Genomic DNA, 20,309 nt, shown 5'->3' with positions numbered 1-20,309 from the left:
CACAAAGAAAACAGTCAAACACTTCAATCATGTTTAATGCATGTACTGGTATACATCTCTAAAAATCAAGAAAATCTTAAGTTACTGTCTTAACATCAACATCTACTTATTGAATGCAAAGTCAAGTGAATACGTGACAGAAAAGAACAACCAAGAGAGAATCAAGATCGAAAAGCGACAAGTGCTGCTCTAAGTTAGTCATGCTCACTGATGTGACGAATGGAGGTGGTCTTACTGGCTCTAAAGAAACAATACTAGAAAGTGACGACCCCTGACGATTACTAGACTTCATATCACTGCACAGAAACAGGACATCTGTACCATACTCAGCAGCAGCAGCAGCAGCGGACTAAGAGCAAGCTGAGGCAGCGTCAGCCGGCCTGACTGCAACACGTCCGGCAGCAGAGGCAGAGCTGCGTGTTTCTTGATCTTAGGTTTGCTAAAAACAACACAAGGAACACTTGGAGCAAAACATTGCTTAATAATCGTTTTACAAAGTATGGCCGGACGACTGTCAATAAAGCAATCATATGCAATTATATATCAAAGGCTATTGAGTCAAGAGGACCATACATTTGATCCAAAGAAAGAAGACTGGTCATGTAACAAGAACAAGCTCTTAACTCCTGTTCAAATCCAATCTCGTGTGCAAAGTGTTGCCTCCTCAGATCTCTCTCTCTCATGATTTATGTGAGTAATTAAATGTCGGTTTGATTCTCTGAATAGAGAAAAAACCTAACATGATACTTCAGATTCTAATGAAATGTTGATATTGTATTTCGTAACCAACGACATCATTAATCTCCCTGCAACATCTTTAGAAACTCATTTTTAAAAAAAATAGACATGGCTTTACCAGCCGACTATTCCCTTTATCTATAAAAACTCAGACAGCAATATTTACAACTTTGAGTACATATCATAAAGTAGATTCTCTTGGTTTGTAGATCAGCGGAGGTGCCCTGCCACCTAATCTACTGCGGGATTTTTCCCATGAAAACACGGGTCAGAAAAGACAGGATTGTCGCAGGAGACGTCTCCCAGTGCAGGCTTATGTCTTGTGGAACGAGGAACTGTGACTGCACTATGTACAGGCGATGGGGCTGACGTTCAGCCTGAGCGATGTGTGTTTGTGTGCATGTGTGTGTGCTTGCACTCAGAGTGGATCAAAGGGTGCCCATAGTTTCTCTTCAACCTCCAGTCAGGAGCAGCGTGGAACTGCATTCACACCGATGACTGATCCCACACCTGAAAGACAACAACAGGGGAAAGAGGTTGCGTTCACTTAATTGAACTGCTGTCACCATTTAAATTCACCATCTCTGTCAAATTATGACATTAATGTCCTGTGAAAATACCTTAAAACATCTAGTGGGATGAAAAAAGTCAAATACAGTCGCAACACAGTGTGCACATTTATATTACATCCTATATCCCATATTACGTGCTATTAAATTCATAGTAATTCATTCAATGAAAATTCTATATATTTTTTCCACTTCTTCCCTAAATATGAAATTTCCTTCATTGGGATTAAATATCACAGGTTCAATGATAAGGTTCATGATATTCTATATTTTTGTTAATAGCAACACATCACATGAAAAGATCAAAACTAATAATATGTTAGTTTTGATCTTTCAGTACTGTCCTGTCCTGTCTGTGACTCTCAGCCCATCTCTTCCTACTGAAGACCTAAATCTTTAGAAATAAATAACTAAGAAATAGTTTCACTTTGGAAAAAAAAGGCAAAATAATTTCCTGTAACAGGTGGGCGCTGTTGTTTCTACTCAAACAGGTGTAATTAGTGCATCTTTTGGGGACTATTTCCTGAGGTGGATAAATACACATTTGGAACAATGAGTATTTATGGCAGCAGGGTAGTGTGTGTGTGTGTGTGTGTGTGTGTACAGTATTCTAGTACAGTTAAAGCACAGAGGAATAAGACAGGGCTACAGTGACACAGGTAATTCTTAATAGGACACATTTATTGTTGGTTTTGGATTATTGACGGAATGTATTTACAATAAGAACTACAATTATCACCTTGCAAGTGTATGCCTACACGCACTCGTCAAGTTACACTCGTGGTTGACACCTATGTCTGTTTCCAACTATGAAAACATGGGTTTTTAAGGAAAAGGAATTTAAGGAAACTCCCTCAATGCCCTCTTGAGATATTGCGTGAACGAGAATAAGATGGATGCAAGGTCACAGCGACCTTGCACTTTGACCACAAAATTCTAATGAGTTCATTCTTGAGTCAAAGTGGACGTTTGCACCAAATTATAGGAAACTCCCTCAAGGCCTTCTTGAGATATTGCGTGAACGAGAATAAGACGGACGCAAGGTCACAGTGACGTTGCACTTGGACCACCAAATTCTAATCAGTTCATTCTTGAGTCAGAATGAACTGATTAGAATTTGGTGGTGTTTGTGCCAAGTTTGAAAAAAATTCCCTTAAGGCGTTCTTGAGATATCGCGCTCATGGATGGACAACCTGAAAACATAATGCCTTTAGCCACATCTATCGCCGGTGCAGAGGCATAAAAATATAAAATATTGCCAGACTGATTGCCATATTTTAATCAGCAAGAATTGTTTTACTTTTTATTTAAATATGGCAAATAAATCCTGAAAGTTTACTTGTGAGCTGACAGTACAATGGACAAATGAAATGATGAGCAAGAACAAATGGAGAGGCCAAGGATTAGTTGTAAGAATGATGCATCATCTCGGAGCAGTGCTACAGTGCACAGAACAGGACTGCTTCTAATAGCTTTGTGTTAACGGATGATGCAACATGAAGAATAGGGCCATGGATTATAATCAAATCCAAGATGCAAAGTGCTTATTCAGTATTAGAATACCTTTGCTACCAGAGGTGATGTTTGTTTTGCTTCTTTCAAAGTATTCTCATATTTTCTCATTTGTTCTATACTGCATGTATCTTAATATTTCATGTTGGAATAATGATAACATTGAACTTCATATTATTTCTTCGAGCATGTTTCATTTATATTGTTTTTTTCCATTATGTTTTATTGCTTTTTTCTTCTATTTCCTTTTATCTTGCTTTGCAGTTGTCCTCACTTGGGTCAAAAAATAAATCCAAGGGATCAGAAGTTGATTAACAAGATAGAAAGCAGATGAAAACATTACTACTAGTAATGTTTATTTTTAAAACAGAAAAGGAAGTAAGCTTGAATGGTATGTCGGTATTACGATATACCAGGTTATTTAGAAATCCTGACGCTATGATTTTCAGTACTGTCAAAAATACAGATGCTCACATTTCTATTAAAAGGTCAGTCTGGTGGAACAGGGAGCTGAGCTGAGGTAGGGATAATGTCACAGGACTGTAAACAGCCGCCCCGTAACAGCAGAGGGAGAGCAGGGAGACAAGAGCATGGTATGAAAGTATGAAAAAACAGACACTGCCTAAAGCTAGTAAGGAGTAGGGAAGGGGAGACTGCCCCCCCTCCCATGTTATGCCCCTGGCCCACATTTGTTTTAATTCGCAGATTGAAGCATCATGGATGAAGTGATCCCAACTCAACATTGTCTCTAGTTTTAGTTGTTTTAAAATACTGTGAAATTTTGGGTATTTTTATCTCTTGAAGACTTGTAAACTCTTTAAATGGAACAATCTGAAACCAGGACATCTCTCTTCATCTCTGGAATTTCTCAATTATGGGATCAATAAAGGTGAATCTTATCTTATCTCTTATCTTCAGCTCTTTATCTCACAGCTTACAAACATTCGTGTGACGAGGGGTCACAAATAGAGAATGCGAGGCTACTAACTGTCACAAGCCAAAAAAGTTGGAACCAGTGGTCTGAACTACAAAACTTAGTGCATACCAAATGTTTAGTAATGGAACCTTCCTGTGTTGTGTTTATGTGTGTGAGAGGACCTTGGTTTTTGATTTTGTTTAATCTTATTGTGCCTAACTGAACACTAAATAGAGACAGACACGGAGAAAGAGGAGAAAGAGGGGCCGCAGGCAGAATCATAGCAGTGATACCAAGCAGCCACCAGGACGTCCCCACAGTACCTTGTTAACAGGGGCGAGCTGTGTTCGGACAGACCCAGCGTGAAGTCGGCTGCTGTCTCCGAATCTCCCAGGTGACCTCTCTCTACGACTGTCGAGCACCCTGCCGGGTGACTTCTCCCTGTCCAGCGGTCGGGCTGGAGACTTGTCCCGTCTGAACTCGGTGCGGCCCTCCCGGTAACGGTGTGGAGTGCTGGGCTCCCGATGCAGGCCGTCATGGCTGCCAGGGCCCGAGGTCAAACGCTTAGTGATGTGCTCTGTGTAGGTGGGTGGGCCTCGCTTACTGGGACTACTTTAGAAAACAGAGCAGAGAGCAACGTCTCAAAACAGACAATGTTATCAGGAAAACCAACCGTCTGTTAGACACAAGAAGCTTTGATATCTTATCAGCAGATGGCACTGTTGGCCTGTCAAAAATAAATAAATAAAAATAAAGAAAAGCAATGGCATTTTCTATCTGTGAATTTCAATATACAGTTCACAATACATGTGTTTTGAGATATATGTTTGTGTAAACTATAATTTAAATTCTGTACTATTTCTCTCTTTTGCTGAGTTTTTTTTCCAGCTCAAACCAAGAACAGGAGCTGACCCTCTGCTGGAGCCGGTCCTCTGCAGCTCTCCGGATTCTCTGATCAGACTTCCCTTACAGCAGATGACCCGCAGTTTGTTCTGGTACGAGGAGGCCAGGTAAATGGCCCCGGAGGAGATGGCAGGGCCCAGGTAGCGAGGGTTGGGGATGTCCAGGTGAGCCAGCACTGTGGGCCTGGAAGCACAGGCAGTGATGTGGGAAATGAAGCTAACAACTAAAATGTAAGTTTTACAAATTTGGTCGGAGGTAGCCGGTCTGTCTCACCCCAGAGAAGAATGTCCCTGGACCTCGATGACGTCCAGAGAGTTGAAGTAGGTGGCAAACAGGTAGGGCTCTCTGTAGGCTGCACCACAGAGACAGTGTCAACATGCCATACTGTATTGCTGATTGCTGTATTGTTGCATCATAAAGCAGTGGGAGTTACAAAGTGTATTTACCAAAGGACAGAGGCAGACGGCTCCACTTAATGTCCTCAGTGCGGCTTCTTCGTCCGTACGTGTCCACGAACACTCCAAACTCTGCCAGATAAATAAAGCTTACTATACACTCCTCTGTGTGCCTCTAATTGTGTCTAAAGTCAAGACAGGACATGTTGAGTCCTGTGTGCAGGCAGCTGTGTCACTGACAGAGTCAAATAAAAAATTATACAAAATATATGAGTCCCCCACCTTTACAAAGTACAATTTATGACTTGTATTTATAGTATAGTAGTATTAGATAAAAAAACTAATTAGCACTAAAACATTGCTTGTGGTTGTACTGTAGCCCCACTGTGATGCTTTGCACTACAGTTATCTTGTTTCTTCTCCATCAGCATAGAGCATGTTTCCATCTTGTAATGTAAACAGAAACCATAGCAACAGCATGTGGAGGAGTTGTTAATTCAGACGCACCATGAAAACACAGCAGGTACTCCTCCTTCTGCATACTGCTGGCCACCTGCATGATGGCGATGGGAAAGCTGTGGGACGAGGCTGCAAACACTGCTGAGGCGAGTGACACGTCGTTCTTGTCCAGGAATTCTGCAGCGGATGAATCAGGTCAAACACTGTTTTGAAATTCACTGATCACAGTTATCCAACAAACATTATCCTGCTTCATGAGGCTTGTTGAAATATTATCAGATGCATCTTAATTGTTATCCTGTGATTGTCTGGTACCTGATCTATTGTATAAACCCTAATAACCTGTTTCTTTAAGCAGGTAAATCATAAAGTACAGGAACAGCTTGCAAAAAAGACAGCACGAGGTCTATACAATAAAATACTACATTTAACATGTATGTCATGTTTCTGCAAAAAATAACAGAAAATGTTTCTTTGAGCAGATTATAGGTTTTTCTCAAGTTTTAATTTCTTTTAACCCAAAACTGCTGTTGCGTTTATGCTGCGTTATGTTTTTTCTAAAACCACAGCAACAGTCTACTTGTGTCCTCACCTTCGAGCACAAACTGCTTCATCTCAATCTCATAGAACTTGTTGGTGCCGATGATGATGCTGTAGCTGGTCAGGTGGATGCAGCTGCACGGCTCCAGTGTTTCAATTTCCTGTGAGATGAAGAATGGAAACGGAAGTGACAGACAACACTTTAGCCTGTATAGAAACCTTTATGGTGGCAAAAGCCCCCACTTTTTAGTACAAAAAAAGAAATAAAATGATGTGATCCTGACACACTACGGAACCCTCAAATTAAATACTTACCTTGTGTTACGTTGAATTCGTGAAGAAAATTTTGTTTTTCTGGCACACCTCCACGGTAAACAAAGAATCCAAAAATGGAGAAAATTCTTGATGAATTGAAATCATAGGGGTCCATGTTTATTAAGAGCAAAACATATCTTTACAAACTCTCACACAACTGGTGCAGCACATGAAGCCATAGCAAAAGTTCAGCCAGGAAAACGTTTTCATGCTTAGGCTGTAACTTTCTCACGCACCCTGCCATTCACTCCCTGCACACACTCTCTATCTCTTGCTGTCAGTGTTCAGGGCTGTCAATCGAGTCATCAGCTGTTCTACAGCTGATCCACAATCAACCAATAGTACAGCGACACACCCTCTCCTTCAGCCTGTCATCCTCACCCATCATCTACTCTTCATTTTAAATATGGTTTCTATTTCTGCCTTCAGTCCTTTCATGCTGCAGCTGTGCGTACCCTCCACCTCCCCATCACCACCTAGTCTTCTCAGATGCAGCCTCTATTTGCCTCATCAGTCATTAACCACAGTCAGCAGCCACCACCACCTCCACCAATGTCTAAACTGTATGGGGGGATTTATCTTGCTGCCACTCAGATGTCCCACAATCACAAAAAAATTCCCCCTGGTGTCCAAGCACCAAAGACCTTTGTTAAATCTTATGAGCACAAATCATCTGTTAAACTGTACACTTATATTCTGCTTTACACTTAATCTTCATTTCATTCTTCTGTCTCTCCTTACTGAAATGCATTTTCACTAAAACCTTAGAATTTAAAAATGAACTGAAGGGGAAACTTATCTCCGCTCTTTTCAAAGCCAGGCTCTGATGACACAGTAATTTCAGCTCACTGAACACTGGTGCTGCTTGTCTACCTCTGCCGTGATCGGTTAGTTTGTTTCTGTTATTGTTTTGTCAATAGAGCCTGGCTTTGAAGAGTGTAAGTTTTACTTTCAGCTCCACATCAAAAAGGGCTCTGTTTGGGAAGTACTGAGCATACGACAGGATAAATGAGACTTGGATTATATTGCAGGAGTTGTGTGAGAGTTTGTAAAAGATGTTTTGTTGTAATTTTGCTGTTGTTGAACCCGGATGCCTATGACCTCAGTTCATCAAGAATTTTGTCTGTTTTTGGATTCTTCATTCACAGTGCCGGCATGCAAGATAAACAAAGTTTTCTTCATGAATTCACCTTAACACAGGGTGAGTAACGGAAATAAAAATGTTCATTTGGGAGGATGAAGTATTCCTTCAACAACAAAGGACATAAAAATGATCTGCTGCTCTTCTGTTTTTCAGAATTCAGCTTTCACTGACATAAACTGTGTAAAGATTAGTTACTTTCTAATTCACATTACTCAGGTACCATGATCTGTGTTTTGACATTATTTTCCACATTTTCTTAACCTGATTGCAATCCTCTTTTCATTGTGTTGGTTGCTATTTCATTGTAGAAAACAGGTTATACTAACCTTACGAATGCAGTATTTGTTGAGATTGTCGTTGTAGCGCAGAATGGTTATCTTGTTAGGCATAGCAGCACATATACAAGGTCCGTTGTCTATCTGTAATGAGAGCGTAGATGTTCGTTTCACATTTTCGCACGGACAAAAAAGAAAAACCTCTAAAGCCAAGAAGCAGACATGCTGCTTTATCTTAAATTTCACAGAGCAGAGGAAGACCTACTCTCCCAGCAGCAAACAGATGGCAGCCCTTCACTGTCTCAAAGATGTAGGGAGCCAGTTCAGACTGGCTGGGCAGGTGGGACTGGGCCAGAGACTGCTTCACTCTCTTAATCTCCACCAGACACAACGCCCTCTCGTCCCCTGCAGCACACACAGACAGACGTTACACAGTTAGCTGATGTTCCAGGAGGAAGAACACAATTCACTTCTTAGTCATCATGCTGCCCTGTGTGACAAGATGAATCATATCTACAAGTTTCAGCAGAAATATTAGAATGGAAGTTTGACCTTTTAAAGTTTTAATGATGAATAATAATTGTAGAGCCTCAATTATGAGAGTTACTTCTAACGGCAGGTAGTTATGGCAGAGGATATTGGATTTTGATTTATGAACACTCACTGCCTGAACTGAATGAAAAGCCTAGACTCAAATCCTGCTGCTCAGTCGACAGCCATATCTTTTGAAAATGACAAAGCTGGACATCTCACCAACAATCATCAGCAGTTTCTCCTGCTCTTTGATGATGTGGATCTGAAAGACTGATCCCAGGCCAGGGATGTGAGTCAGAGAGTTCTTGATAACGTTCAGAGCGTACAGACCCTCCTCTGAGCCCACCAGAACTATCTGCAGCACAGCAAAAACACATTGTCAGAAACATAACCATAATTATTCGGGTGAATACGGTGAAATTTCAAACAGGAGCAACATGTGGTGAACCTTGGCAGTGAGCCCCGAGCATCTGCTCTGTGCTTCATTTACTTTCATATATTCAAAAATTCTACTTTTGAACATACGTAACTGCTACTTCAGATAGACTCGTTTTCTGTATGATCAACATGAAAAATGTCTAAATCAGTAGATTAATTATTTAAGAAACAAAGTGTAAGTATTGTACGCGCACAGATGACACTGCCAGTGCTCTCCGCTGAAATATGATCTACAGAAGTACCTGATCGGTGAGCGGGAGGGTGCAGTTAATATCCAGCCTATCGTCTCCCTCCAGCTTTAGGAGAGAGTTTCCTAGCAGCTTCTGTAAGAGCAGAGAGAGGTCAGGGGTCAGCAGGGTCACCACCTCAACATGACCTCAGAGGGAGGCAGCAGAAGAGCAGGACAGAGGGGGCTGGACGGCTGCAGGACTGTGTGAACGTTAACAGGGTCAGAGGTGGGACCAAGTCACAAGTCAGTCTTCAGTTTTAAGTTCATGTTTCAAGCCTGGATTCCAGGGGCGGGAAGTAACGCATTAAAAGTCACGCACATGATTAAAAACTGTTTTTCTTTTTCATTTTTATTCTTAAGAAACAAGTACTTTCATGTTCCTTTTTATATTTTTAAGCCAGTAATCTACTTTTTACTTCACCACGTTTGCTATTTATGCCGTCAACTAATCTGCTCTATATGCGGGGATTGAGTGGGAGGGGGGAGCTCGCAAGGAACACCTCTACTGCAGATGCCAAGTTGCCAGCTGCCTGGAAAAAATAAGCACCACCTGTATTTTGACCACGATGGGAGCAAAGAGAGCAAAACCCAGAACTAGAGGCAGCTTCCAGCAACAAACCCTCATGACATCTGACCACACCTCTCATACCAAAATTAAAAAAAAGACAAGTACGGTACACACACAGTAGATGAAAATGTAGTTCGCTAACTCACGTTAGCCACGTTAATTTTCCATGTGTAATGTGTATCTTTGCTATTTTGATAAGGGAGAGATGGGGAGACAGTGGGAGATTGATAATTTCTCAGTTGTATAGGCTCTTTATTTGTTTGATTAGCCTACCTGCAGCTACCTTTGGAAAATGCCAGTTCCGTTTTGGCGCCGGAAGTCGTACCCATAATTCATGCAGGGTACCATGGGGCTAGGAATAAGGTGGACAGATTTTCAGTACTCTAATGACAACTGATGGACTCTCAGAAATCCAGTCAGAAGTAGAAAGTGAGTCAAGTCATTGCATTGTTAATAACTTAAAAAGAAAAATCAATTTTATGTTACACCAACAATAACATTTACCTTTTGCTTTAATCAAATAATGCTCAACAAAGAACTGACCTCATCTGTATAAAGTTGTTTTGTTAATATGTATTCCATGACAAGTGAAGGGTAACAGCATGAGGCACCTTAGTCTTAACTGGCTAACCTGAATTTACCTGTGCATGAACAGGCAATAGCAGCATGGGAAGTCATTCAAGTCAGATGTTAAAGGGTAACTTTGGCATTTTTGGTATTTGGTATAGGCTAAGGGTGTTTCACAATGATAAATGCTAATTATTTAAATAGAGTCTGGTGGGTTTGGTTATGGGGATTTTGGGACTGCTTTTGGTTAAACAAAAAGGATCTCACTGCGTAACAAAATGTCTCTGTAGGGGATCCTGTCCATAGTGTTGCCAGACACTTTGAATAACAATCTGAGTTTGCCAGTGGCAAAACCAAGCATCTTAAATGGGCATAAATTGATTGTACGCAATTGCCTATTAATGTTACATTGCTGTCTACAGGGTCCCACTCAACACTGGACCAATTTGTTGTGTTGTCTGAGTCTCCAGTCGTCACTTTCACAAAAAAACATGGGAAAATGGGGTCCGGGTTGAAAATCACCAAAGTTACCCTTTAAGAGTTGGCAAGAAAGATGAAGAAAATATTATTTCCAAGTCATTCTGATACATGCCACAATCAACTCTAGACTCTCCAAACTGTAAATTCAGTTAAATTTATGTTTCTCAAAGGTGAATTGTGTCTCACAGATGTGTCAGAGTCACGTGACTTGAGTCCCATTCTCTAAAGAGTGTGCAGAGGGGCAGCAGGGTAAAAACACAGACAAGTACACCAGTAGGTAAAAACCCACTGTCTGATCCCTGGTCCTCTGAACAGGACAGCTGGAGAGGATCAACCCAAAGATGATCAAACATCTTGGTGAGAAGATGTGTACTGGTGTTAAAAAAACAGGACACCAAAGACATATTTCAGCAACATCCAAACTATTACATTAACACAGAGATTGCACGGGACATGACAGTGTAGCAGAGGATAGTGAGAGTGAGGAGCGGTCACAGCTGGTGAGGTGGGAGCAGGGGGGAGATGACCAACTAACACAATGACAGACACATGCACTACTGCGTGCCTCGTGTAGGATATGCAGGTGTGTGTGTGTGTGTGTGTGTGTGTGTGTGTGTGTGTGTGTGTGTGTGTGTCTGTCAGTAAGTCTTATGTCTATATCTGTGTAACTTTTTACCTGGACCAGAGGAGACAGAACCATTTGTCTTTTGGACACAGCAGCCTATGTGTGCAATGAAACCCAATGGAATGGGCAGAATAGAGCAAATCAACAAAACACGCCCATATACCGGACATACAATGTGGCATGATGAAAAAGCAACAAACAGCAGTGAGAAAGACAAAGAGAGAGGAGGAAGAGAAGAGGAGAGAAGAAGGGGACAATTAACGACACATATAAGTGAACTGGGGGTTATCCATCAAAACTCTAAAACCTAAAACCTATGTCTTAAAATGAATTGTTGAAGAATACAATGTCCGCTGCTCATGCATATCTCCCACACAGTCAAACAGCGAGTTTACAACCACAGCCACAGACAAAACAGTTATCTGTGGGTGTGGTCATAAAGTTTCATGATCTGAGTCAGCAGACATCATGGACACAGCGAGCCAGTTGCCCCAGTTTTTCCCCGCCTGCTCCAGAGATACTCACTGCGTCGGCCTCGGCTTTCTCCCGTGAGGCTCGCCCCCCGGCCACCACAGACTCCATGACAGCCACCCAGCGCTGTTTGTCTGGGAAACTGGGAGCCATGAAGTAAAGTGACTGTCCAGGCCAGCAGGGGGCGTGACAACGGGACTCCAGCTTCAGGACGTAGGGAACATCTGGCACACAGGAAACATGAGTAAGGCATGCCTTCAGAATTTAAACTGTTGTATTTTTGCGGTTTCTCATTAATCATAGTAAAATCGAACTCTGCCTTATTTTACTGGGACTCTCTGGAACACTGTGAATGACCCCTTGGGGTCTCCAGTCAAACTTGGAGAACCAAAACTCCTCTAAAAAACATTTCTAAAGAACTACAGACAGCGAAGTCTTAAACTAGACAAAAATGTTGACTGACACTGGTGAGGAGAATTCTAAAAGGTGAAGAAGAGGAATATGAAAGAAAGATTTTGAAGCATGCAAATCAACAGTGAGAGAACAGCACACTTATTATATTGTACCTGACTTGGCAGTGTTGGGTAGCTCAGATGCCCCCACAGCTCCATGAACAATCACCTCTCCATCTGACAAACACAGGTCAAACTCTTCCAGTGGTTTCACTGAATCTGGATAAAACACAGAAAAAAAGATGTGTGTAACTAGAGGCAGTATTTGTCAGGGAAAAACTGATCTACTCTGGTAGAGCTATGAAATGTTGCTGTATGTTTTTCTGTTACACAAGTAATACAAAGCAACCTTCTCTGGGCTCTATCTCGTAGATTGACACTTTAGTCCCATCCAGCACCATGTATTTTCTCTCCCAGCCCTGGCCTCGCTTCCCGTTCCTGAAAAAACACGAGGCAACCGTATCACTACAAAGCAAAGACGATGAAGTGGATCCACTGTTTTTGCAGGGAACTCTACAAATGCTTCTGTTTAAACTGGTTTAAGTACCAGATGGGTGGACTTTGCCAGACAGAACATAACAGAGAGTGCCTGAGAGGACTTGTGTTGAGTAACATCAGCCTGCCTGATCAGTGGGAGAAAATGACACAGGCCCACAGTGAGGGAGCACTGAAGAGAAACTACGGCATATTACTGGAGACAAATTTACGTATAGGTGTGAAGGACATAACAAATACACAACATGGCACGTCTATGTAAGGTGCTGGCCATCACAAACATCCACAATATAGACAATCTACTTTGTGATGGTAATGTTTGGAAACTGTAGGAACCCCATGTATGATCTGGATCCCAATTGGCAAAGAACAATGAGAGAATAGCTTTAAGTCCCCCTCTGGGCGGGCCCCTGACCCGCCCATCACTGCTGCTTGCAGTTGGTTTGGCTTTCTGCTGTCTCTAACACTGCTAGCACAATGGTGACCAGAAATAGAGCAGTGCACATCTGGATTACAGTAGAAAAAACATGAGAGAGATTGAATCTAAGTTTGAATCTCAGACTTTAGGGAAGTGCACAGACATTGAATGTGAAAACCCTTCTCCAGTGACAAACTTTGCACAGAGTATAGTCGAGGTCAGACAATTTAGGGGAGATAAACACATTTTTGAATGGAGGGTGACATCACTGTGGCCGTGTGTCCACAGCTAACCTGGGCTGTTTCATCCAACCCTCCAGGTGCATGTGTCCGCTGGCCTCTTTGAGCTGTTGGCCTGGGGAGGTGCCTTTGTCCCGCAGCAGGCCCTCAGGCAGATGCAGGGAGCAGTCGCTGGACATACCACATGTCGCTGGAAGGCAGGGGGAGCATTTTGGGTGGCACAAAGCGTGACATTCTGAGGAGAAAAAACATTGTCAAGGAGAGCAATGCCACACAATAAAATGCAATGTTATAAACAAAGAATGAGTGAGAGGCAAGAGCAGCAGCAGCCATCACCATGGTTTCACACGTCATACTAACACCCATTTATCATCTGTGTGATAACATTTACACAACAGAAAATAGCTAACAAAAATGAGTAATAATAGGAGGGCTACGATTTTAATTTTACGTTTATAAATGGGGCAAAAAATTCAAATATGAACTACTATGATATGTCAATTTCATTTACATAAAGGTTATGTGAATCATTTGGTTCAGGGCTGGCCTTTCAAACACATCTGTAACTTACCGAGACAGGTAGCAGCTTGGCGACCAAAGTGCACAGTATCCAGGCACACAGTACACTTGGCAGCTCTCATGTTGAGTCCCACTGTGAAGCGGTGAGCGGTGTTGTGGTGCACCACCCTCTCTCTCTCCCTCTCTCTGTCTCTCTGACTGTCCTTCAAACGACGGCTAAACTCTGAATACAGCCAGGGAACACAGTGAGGGCAGGTAGGTCCAGTACGTCCTACTGTGTCAGGTACATTCATTGCTTCACAACCTCAGTCACCATGCCATACCCGCTATGAAATCAGTTCAACAAAAGAGGGTTTCCAAAAAAACTGTAAGATGTTGAGCAAAATGCATAAGCAAGTAAACTCTGGAGACAAAGATGCTTGAAAAAGAATATTGATTTGATCAATCCCTTGTGCTTGTGCCCACTCGCTGTTGCATTTGAAAGGCATTATCCAGTCAAGTTTCACACTGTGTGTCAAGTATTGTTTGTTTGCACAACACAACGTTTTCCATAAAACATTTGGTTTTAGAAATATTTACTTGTAGGTAACAACCTAACCGGTTTTGGATTGAAAATGATAATGATAATATATGGATTTTCTATAGTTTTTCTTCCCCATACAGTAATATACCCTTACTTGTTCACTAGTGTGTCGATGTTAGCAACATATTTTATTGTTTCCTTTTTCTTTCAGGTGATGTTACAATCGCCAAATGTTCTCACAAGGATTTATATCAGTCTACAATGACATAAAATGAAGACTAACATGGGGATTGTCCAGGATTAAAAGAACAGTTCATCCCAAAATAAGATATGTTTTCCTCTTACCTGTAGTGCCATTTATTAATCTAGATTGTTCTGATGTGAGTTGCACAGTGTTGGAGACATTGGCTGTAGAGATGTCTGCATTCTCTCCAATATAATGGAACTAGATGGCACTCAGCTTGTGGCGCTCAAAGTGCCAAGAAAATATATTTGAAAAACTCAACAGCAATGTGTCTTCCAGGAACCATGACCTGGTTACTCATGATAATCAATAGATCTTGCTGTGAGTAGTTTCATGTAGGAACTATTTTCTTTCTACCAAATTACATCCGCCAACCGAATCACTACCCAGAAGGAAGTGGCATCTACTGCTAGCTCACCTAGCACCACTGAGCTAGCTAACGTTACAGCTCAGCCAAGGAGAACAGAACACAATTACTGTCACGAGCATGAGCCTCTCATCCATGAGTAGATGTACACTTCCTTCTATGTGGTGATATGACTGGTAGGTGTAGTTTGGTAGAAAAAACATGAAACTACTCACAACAAGATCTATGGATTATTGTGAATAACCAGGTCATGATTTCTCTAAATTGCTGTTGAATTTTTCAAATGTATTTTTTACTGCTTTGAGTGCCACAAGCCAAGTGCCATCTAGTTACATTATATTATCTCAAACACTCAGCAACTCACACCAAAACAATCTAAATTGATACTTAGCACTACAGGGGGTGAACTGTCCTTTTAACTTTGTCGTTGTAACCTTTGCTGTTTTGTAAGAACAAATGAGATGACTGAATAATGCCTTAAGTTATTTTCACAGTGTGGGTTCAAACAGCGTCTTGTGCATTGCAGAGTTTATCACACGGTTCATCTCTGTTAGTGTATGATGTGGAGTTTAGGTGGGATTGTTGTGAGTCAAAGAGCAGAGCGGAGTTCTGCAAATCAGATTGGTTAAGCTTCAGCAACTGATATAAATGCTTCAGATTTCTAAAGCTGTGCACCGAGAAGGTGAAAATTTACTCGAAGATTTCTCAGCTTCACCCAGCCAGCCTGGTGGGATCTCATATTTTATAAAAGTGCAGAGCTTTTAAAATCTGGCCTTTCAACAATGTGGATGAGGCAAAAAGAGAAGAGATAAGAGACCAAACTGCAGAAACCATGAGTTTGGACAACTTACTTTCAAAAGTGACCCTCCTTCTTTCTGAAAGGTGTGTGAAAGAAAAAGGATAGTAAGAGTTTCACAAATGATCCTTCGCGAGCGATATTACATGTGTATCTACAGTATGTGTGTGCAGGTGAGGGCCAGTATGTGTCAAGTATGAAGATATAAACCTGCATGTCTGTGTCTGCAAAGGCTGCACTTCAGTAAACATCATCCCTTTACTTACCCTCAGGTGTTGCAGTCACTTTCCTGCGTTCTGAGTTGGACGGTGCTAGGTTGGTCGGGCCCTGTTGGTGCTCAGGAGACTTCACCATGGCAGACATAATCATCTGCTGCCGTGCTGTTGCTGGGTTTGCAGAGCTACCGTGATCCTTATACTGGAGTGCTGGCATTGGAATAATTAAACTTACATTAATCTTTTACTCACGTGTATGCAAATTGTAAACTGTTGTTCAGAGGAGGTAATGTTAGTAGCATACTATCTCTCACCTTCCTCTCTCAGAGATCGTAGCTCCGCTCTCATTTTCTGCAGGGCTTCCTCTAGCTCAGAGCAGCGAGTGCGCTCTTTGTCCAGAGCAACCTTCATGTCACTGTACTGCAGAGGCACCGGCTGGATGGGGGGCACAGGGGAAACCTGGCCTTGAGTCTGACCCTGAGCCTGGGCCTGAGCAGCCATGGCAGCCAACAGGTCCTCTCGACGACGCCCAAACAAACCCTGAGTCACAGGAACCCAAACTTTGTTCACTGGTTTGTTCACTGGCTTGAACTCAGTTTCTATGTGGTGGTGATCTACAATTTTTTCTGAAATTTGCAAAGAGGCTGGTAGAAGTTGTAACGATGGTTTGAATAAAGCGACCCACTTGTGGGTGTCCTGAATTTAAAGGGGACCTATTATACTCATTTTAAGGTTCATACTCATATTTTAGGTTTCTACTAGAGTCAGCACTTCCAAATATGAGGCCACGGTTCTCTGACTGAAAATGGTGGATTGCCAGCTCTGGATTGGGAGAGAGATACTGCCCCAAATGAAGGAGTTCAAGTATCGCAGGGTCTTGTTCACGAGTGAGGGTAGAATGGAGGTGTGAGATTGATCGTCGGTTTGGTGCAGCATCTGCAGTGATACGGGCACTGCGCCAGACCGTCGTGGTGAAGAGGGAGCTGAGCTGACCGTAAGAATGAGACTATGGATACAAGTGGCCAAAATGAATTTCCTCTGAAGGGTGGCTGGGCTCAGCCTTAGATGTAGGGTGAGGAGTTTAGACATCCCGAAGGAGTTTAGAGTAGAGCTGCTGCTCCTTCATGTCGAGGGGCCAGCTGAAGTGGTTTGGGCATCTGATCAAGATGCCTGCCGAACACCTCCCATTAGAGGTATTTCGAGCACGTTCAACTGGTAGGAGGCCCCAGGGTAGACCTAAAACACAGTGGAGGGATTATATATCTCATCGGGCCTGGGAATGCCTCGGGAGCAGCCAGGTGGTTGTGGAAAGCATTGCTGGGGAGAGGGACGTCTGGAGTACTTTGCTCAGCCTGCCACCCCGTGACCCAGCCCATGTTTACATGCTCTAATGGTCAAAAAACACTTAATCTTCCTTAAATTGTCTGTGCTAGAACACCAATATTCACCCTCTGTCTGAAATACTCAATTTTAGTACCTGTCTCTTGAAGAGACAGAGACTATCTGCTCTGATTGGCCAGCGCTTCTGGGATCTTCCGTATTTCTGTGTCTCTGCACTGTCATTGCAGCTGGCCAATGAATGTCACGGGGAATAGTAGCACTTTCCACCATTTAAAAAAATCACCAAAAAGAGCTTCTAAACACAACCGGACATATTCCAGCAGGAATATAATCTGAAATCAGGGAGAAATTTACAACATCAGCGACCATGATTACATGTTTCCCTGATGCTAGCATATGGCGTCATGTAGCAATGTAGGCTTAGTAATGTAAACACTAGCATGCCTGGAGGAGCAGATAACCACATAGACAGATCCGTCACAAGCTGACGTCATCTTGTAGCCAAAGTAGAAAAATGTTGGAAACAGAGTACTGATAGCAGTCTGCAGATTGAGGTTTTCACCCACAGCAATTACTATATTCATATATATATATATGTATATATAAATATATATATACATTTACCTATAATTATTTGAAACTTTGGCCACACTTATATTCGACACTGTAACACTACATGACAGAAAATATGGAAAAGCATAGTAGGTCCCCTTTAACCTTCTAAATGATTTTTTAAAAATTATTAAACTTGTCATATTAATTCAAAAGCCCTCCCTAAATGTATATTACTTAGTGACATTCTAAAAAAATCTAATACATTACATAAGCGTCACATTGTCCCTTTGCTATCTGAGCTATCGAGACGTGCAATCAGTCTTCTTAACTGTCTGTTTTACCTGCATTTAAATATGGTATAAGTTTTAGTATCATGCAAACCATCACAAGCTTGTTGTCTAATCCTTGTCTAAGAACTTTTAAAGACTTATAATTTGTCCCATAAATGTTTCCACTGTTTTTACTCACATGCTGCGTAGCAAGACAAACAAATTATTCTCAATCCAATTAAATACATAATCCCATCTGACCTTTTTCTTCTTGGAGCCACCATGGGCCTGGGACTGGAGGAAGTCGATGAGCTTGGTCTGCTGAGTGATGGTCCCCTCCATTTTCACCTTCTCATGGGAGTACACAGCCTGCAGGTGGAGCTAAGTGAACATCACTACTGCCATGAATTTCTCCTCAAGTACTTTACTTCACACAGAGAGGGTGACAGAGGGACAGAGAGAAGGGGAGTATATGCTAGGGGAGAAAACAGAGTGCGGGGGGCGTGTTTCTGTTTATGTGTCTTTCACTATTAAAACAAAGTGACAGAACAGTGAAGGAGAAACAAGATGACAAATGACAGAAAATCCAGCAGGTCTACATGTGCGTGCCCGATAATCTTTAAGTTGTTTTTTTTCTGTGGATATGTGTATGTGTGTGTATGTGTGTGTAGCAGCACCTGGATGTTCTCCAGCTGGTATTCCAGGTCAGTCCTTTCAGTCTTCAGCAAGTCAGTCTGGTCCAGAGCGTCCTGCAGCCCCTGGGTCAGACGGAAGATGTGCGTCTTCTGGGCATCCATCTGCTGCTGCAGTTTCTCTTGCTGTGGATGTAAAACAGCTGTTACATCATCATCTAGATACTGTGACTTTGCGACTTGTGCTTCTTACAAATGATTGCTTCCAGTGATGGCACCAGCTAAACTTTTCAGCTTGGATTGACCTTTGTTACGGCTATGACTTCACAAACTGAAAATCATGTTCATTTTTCTATTCTGGTAATTCATTTGGAGCAGACATGCACCAAGAAAACTTTTAAACATCAAGAAAACAATGGAAATCAATGGGATGATACAGAATACCTCCTCCAGCAGCCTCTGCTTCAGATCCCTCTCACTCTCCAGCTTTTGCTGCAAACTGCGGGCGTTCATCTCCAGCATGGCATGCTTCTTCTCCAGATCATTCAACTGAGAAGAGAAAGCAGGATGAGTTTGTTGTAACATCTGTTAACCAGACAAAATACTGTACAGTAAAATACTTATTCACCAGTGTGGAAATGCTTACAGTGTCGGCAAGGCTCTCAGCTTTGAGTTTCTGGTCTTTAAGGGCCTGCTGCAGTGCCAGGATTTCAGCTTTGTGCTCCTTAACTGCCTGCTCCACAGCCTGGCGAGACTCTGAGCTGCGCTGCTCTGAACGAAGCCTAGAGCATACAGCAAACTATTGTTTACACTATTAAGTGCATGCTTCTGTAGTTCAGCTATCTTTTTTGTAACTGATGTACAGTTGTTATTTGAACCAAATACAGTAAAATAAACCCAGTTTCATGTGCCAGTGTGTGTGTGTGTGTGTGTGTGTGTGTGTGTGTGTGTGTGTACACACATAACAACAATAACATGAAACAGATGTATTGCTTTTTGATTTCCAGCAAAGGCTATTTTGTGATTCTTGTCGCTCACTAGGCATTTCATCATGTCAACATTACCACAAGTACATTAGTTAAATTGAGTACATAATAAATAGTGACATTCTCACACATGACATGATAACATCATCATTTATAAAAAAATATCAACACTGATATCACATTACAATCATTTTAAGTGTTGCAAATGTATGCACATGTGTATGTGGCCTAATTCATGGCAATATATGGATGTGTATGTCCATAATTTTGTGAGTACGTGTGTCTGTGTGAATGCACATGCATGTAGCCTTTATGAGTATGCGTGTATACTTATCTATGTGTGTGTGGTCCTCTATCCACATGTACAGTCAGGTCCATAAATATTTGGACAATGATACAGTTATCGTCATTTTGGCTCTGTACACCACCACAATGGGTTTTAAATGAAACAATGAATACCTGCTTAAAGTGCAGACTCTCAGCTTTCATTTAAGGCTTTTTTCAAAAGTGTAGTATGAACCGTGTAGGAATGTCAACCATTTCTTCACACAGTCCCCCAACTTTAAGGGCTCATAAGTAT

General features: G+C 41.9%; 1 protein-coding gene across 1 annotated transcript in view; it reads right to left on the bottom strand.

The window, feature by feature from the left end:
- Window positions 1-27: 27 nt before the first annotated feature.
- The window catches only part of LOC126394367 (citron Rho-interacting kinase), a 54,369-nt gene continuing 34,087 nt past the window's right edge, over window positions 28-20,309 (bottom strand). Inside the window, exons 17-40 of the mRNA XM_050051141.1 lie at window positions 19,390-19,525; window positions 19,188-19,292; window positions 18,789-18,929; window positions 18,373-18,480; window positions 16,261-16,486; window positions 15,998-16,156; window positions 15,787-15,810; window positions 13,854-14,024; window positions 13,337-13,517; window positions 12,480-12,568; window positions 12,245-12,349; window positions 11,733-11,902; window positions 11,259-11,303; window positions 8,981-9,061; window positions 8,520-8,655; window positions 8,032-8,171; window positions 7,818-7,910; window positions 6,085-6,193; window positions 5,541-5,669; window positions 5,085-5,165; window positions 4,912-4,990; window positions 4,648-4,821; window positions 4,059-4,347; window positions 28-1,248 (exon numbers count right to left, since the gene is read on the bottom strand). Coding sequence (XP_049907098.1) covers window positions 1,225-1,248; window positions 4,059-4,347; window positions 4,648-4,821; window positions 4,912-4,990; window positions 5,085-5,165; window positions 5,541-5,669; window positions 6,085-6,193; window positions 7,818-7,910; window positions 8,032-8,171; window positions 8,520-8,655; window positions 8,981-9,061; window positions 11,259-11,303; window positions 11,733-11,902; window positions 12,245-12,349; window positions 12,480-12,568; window positions 13,337-13,517; window positions 13,854-14,024; window positions 15,787-15,810; window positions 15,998-16,156; window positions 16,261-16,486; window positions 18,373-18,480; window positions 18,789-18,929; window positions 19,188-19,292; window positions 19,390-19,525 — 2,995 coding nt within the window. The 3' untranslated portion in view covers window positions 28-1,224. The remainder of the gene's footprint in view (window positions 1,249-4,058; window positions 4,348-4,647; window positions 4,822-4,911; window positions 4,991-5,084; window positions 5,166-5,540; window positions 5,670-6,084; window positions 6,194-7,817; window positions 7,911-8,031; window positions 8,172-8,519; window positions 8,656-8,980; window positions 9,062-11,258; window positions 11,304-11,732; window positions 11,903-12,244; window positions 12,350-12,479; window positions 12,569-13,336; window positions 13,518-13,853; window positions 14,025-15,786; window positions 15,811-15,997; window positions 16,157-16,260; window positions 16,487-18,372; window positions 18,481-18,788; window positions 18,930-19,187; window positions 19,293-19,389; window positions 19,526-20,309) is intronic.

The sequence above is a fragment of the Epinephelus moara genome, chromosome 8 (assembly GCF_006386435.1).
Source record: "Epinephelus moara isolate mb chromosome 8, YSFRI_EMoa_1.0, whole genome shotgun sequence".
Lineage (NCBI taxonomy): Eukaryota > Metazoa > Chordata > Actinopteri > Perciformes > Serranidae > Epinephelus > Epinephelus moara.
This window is presented reverse-complemented; position numbering and strand designations above follow the sequence as displayed.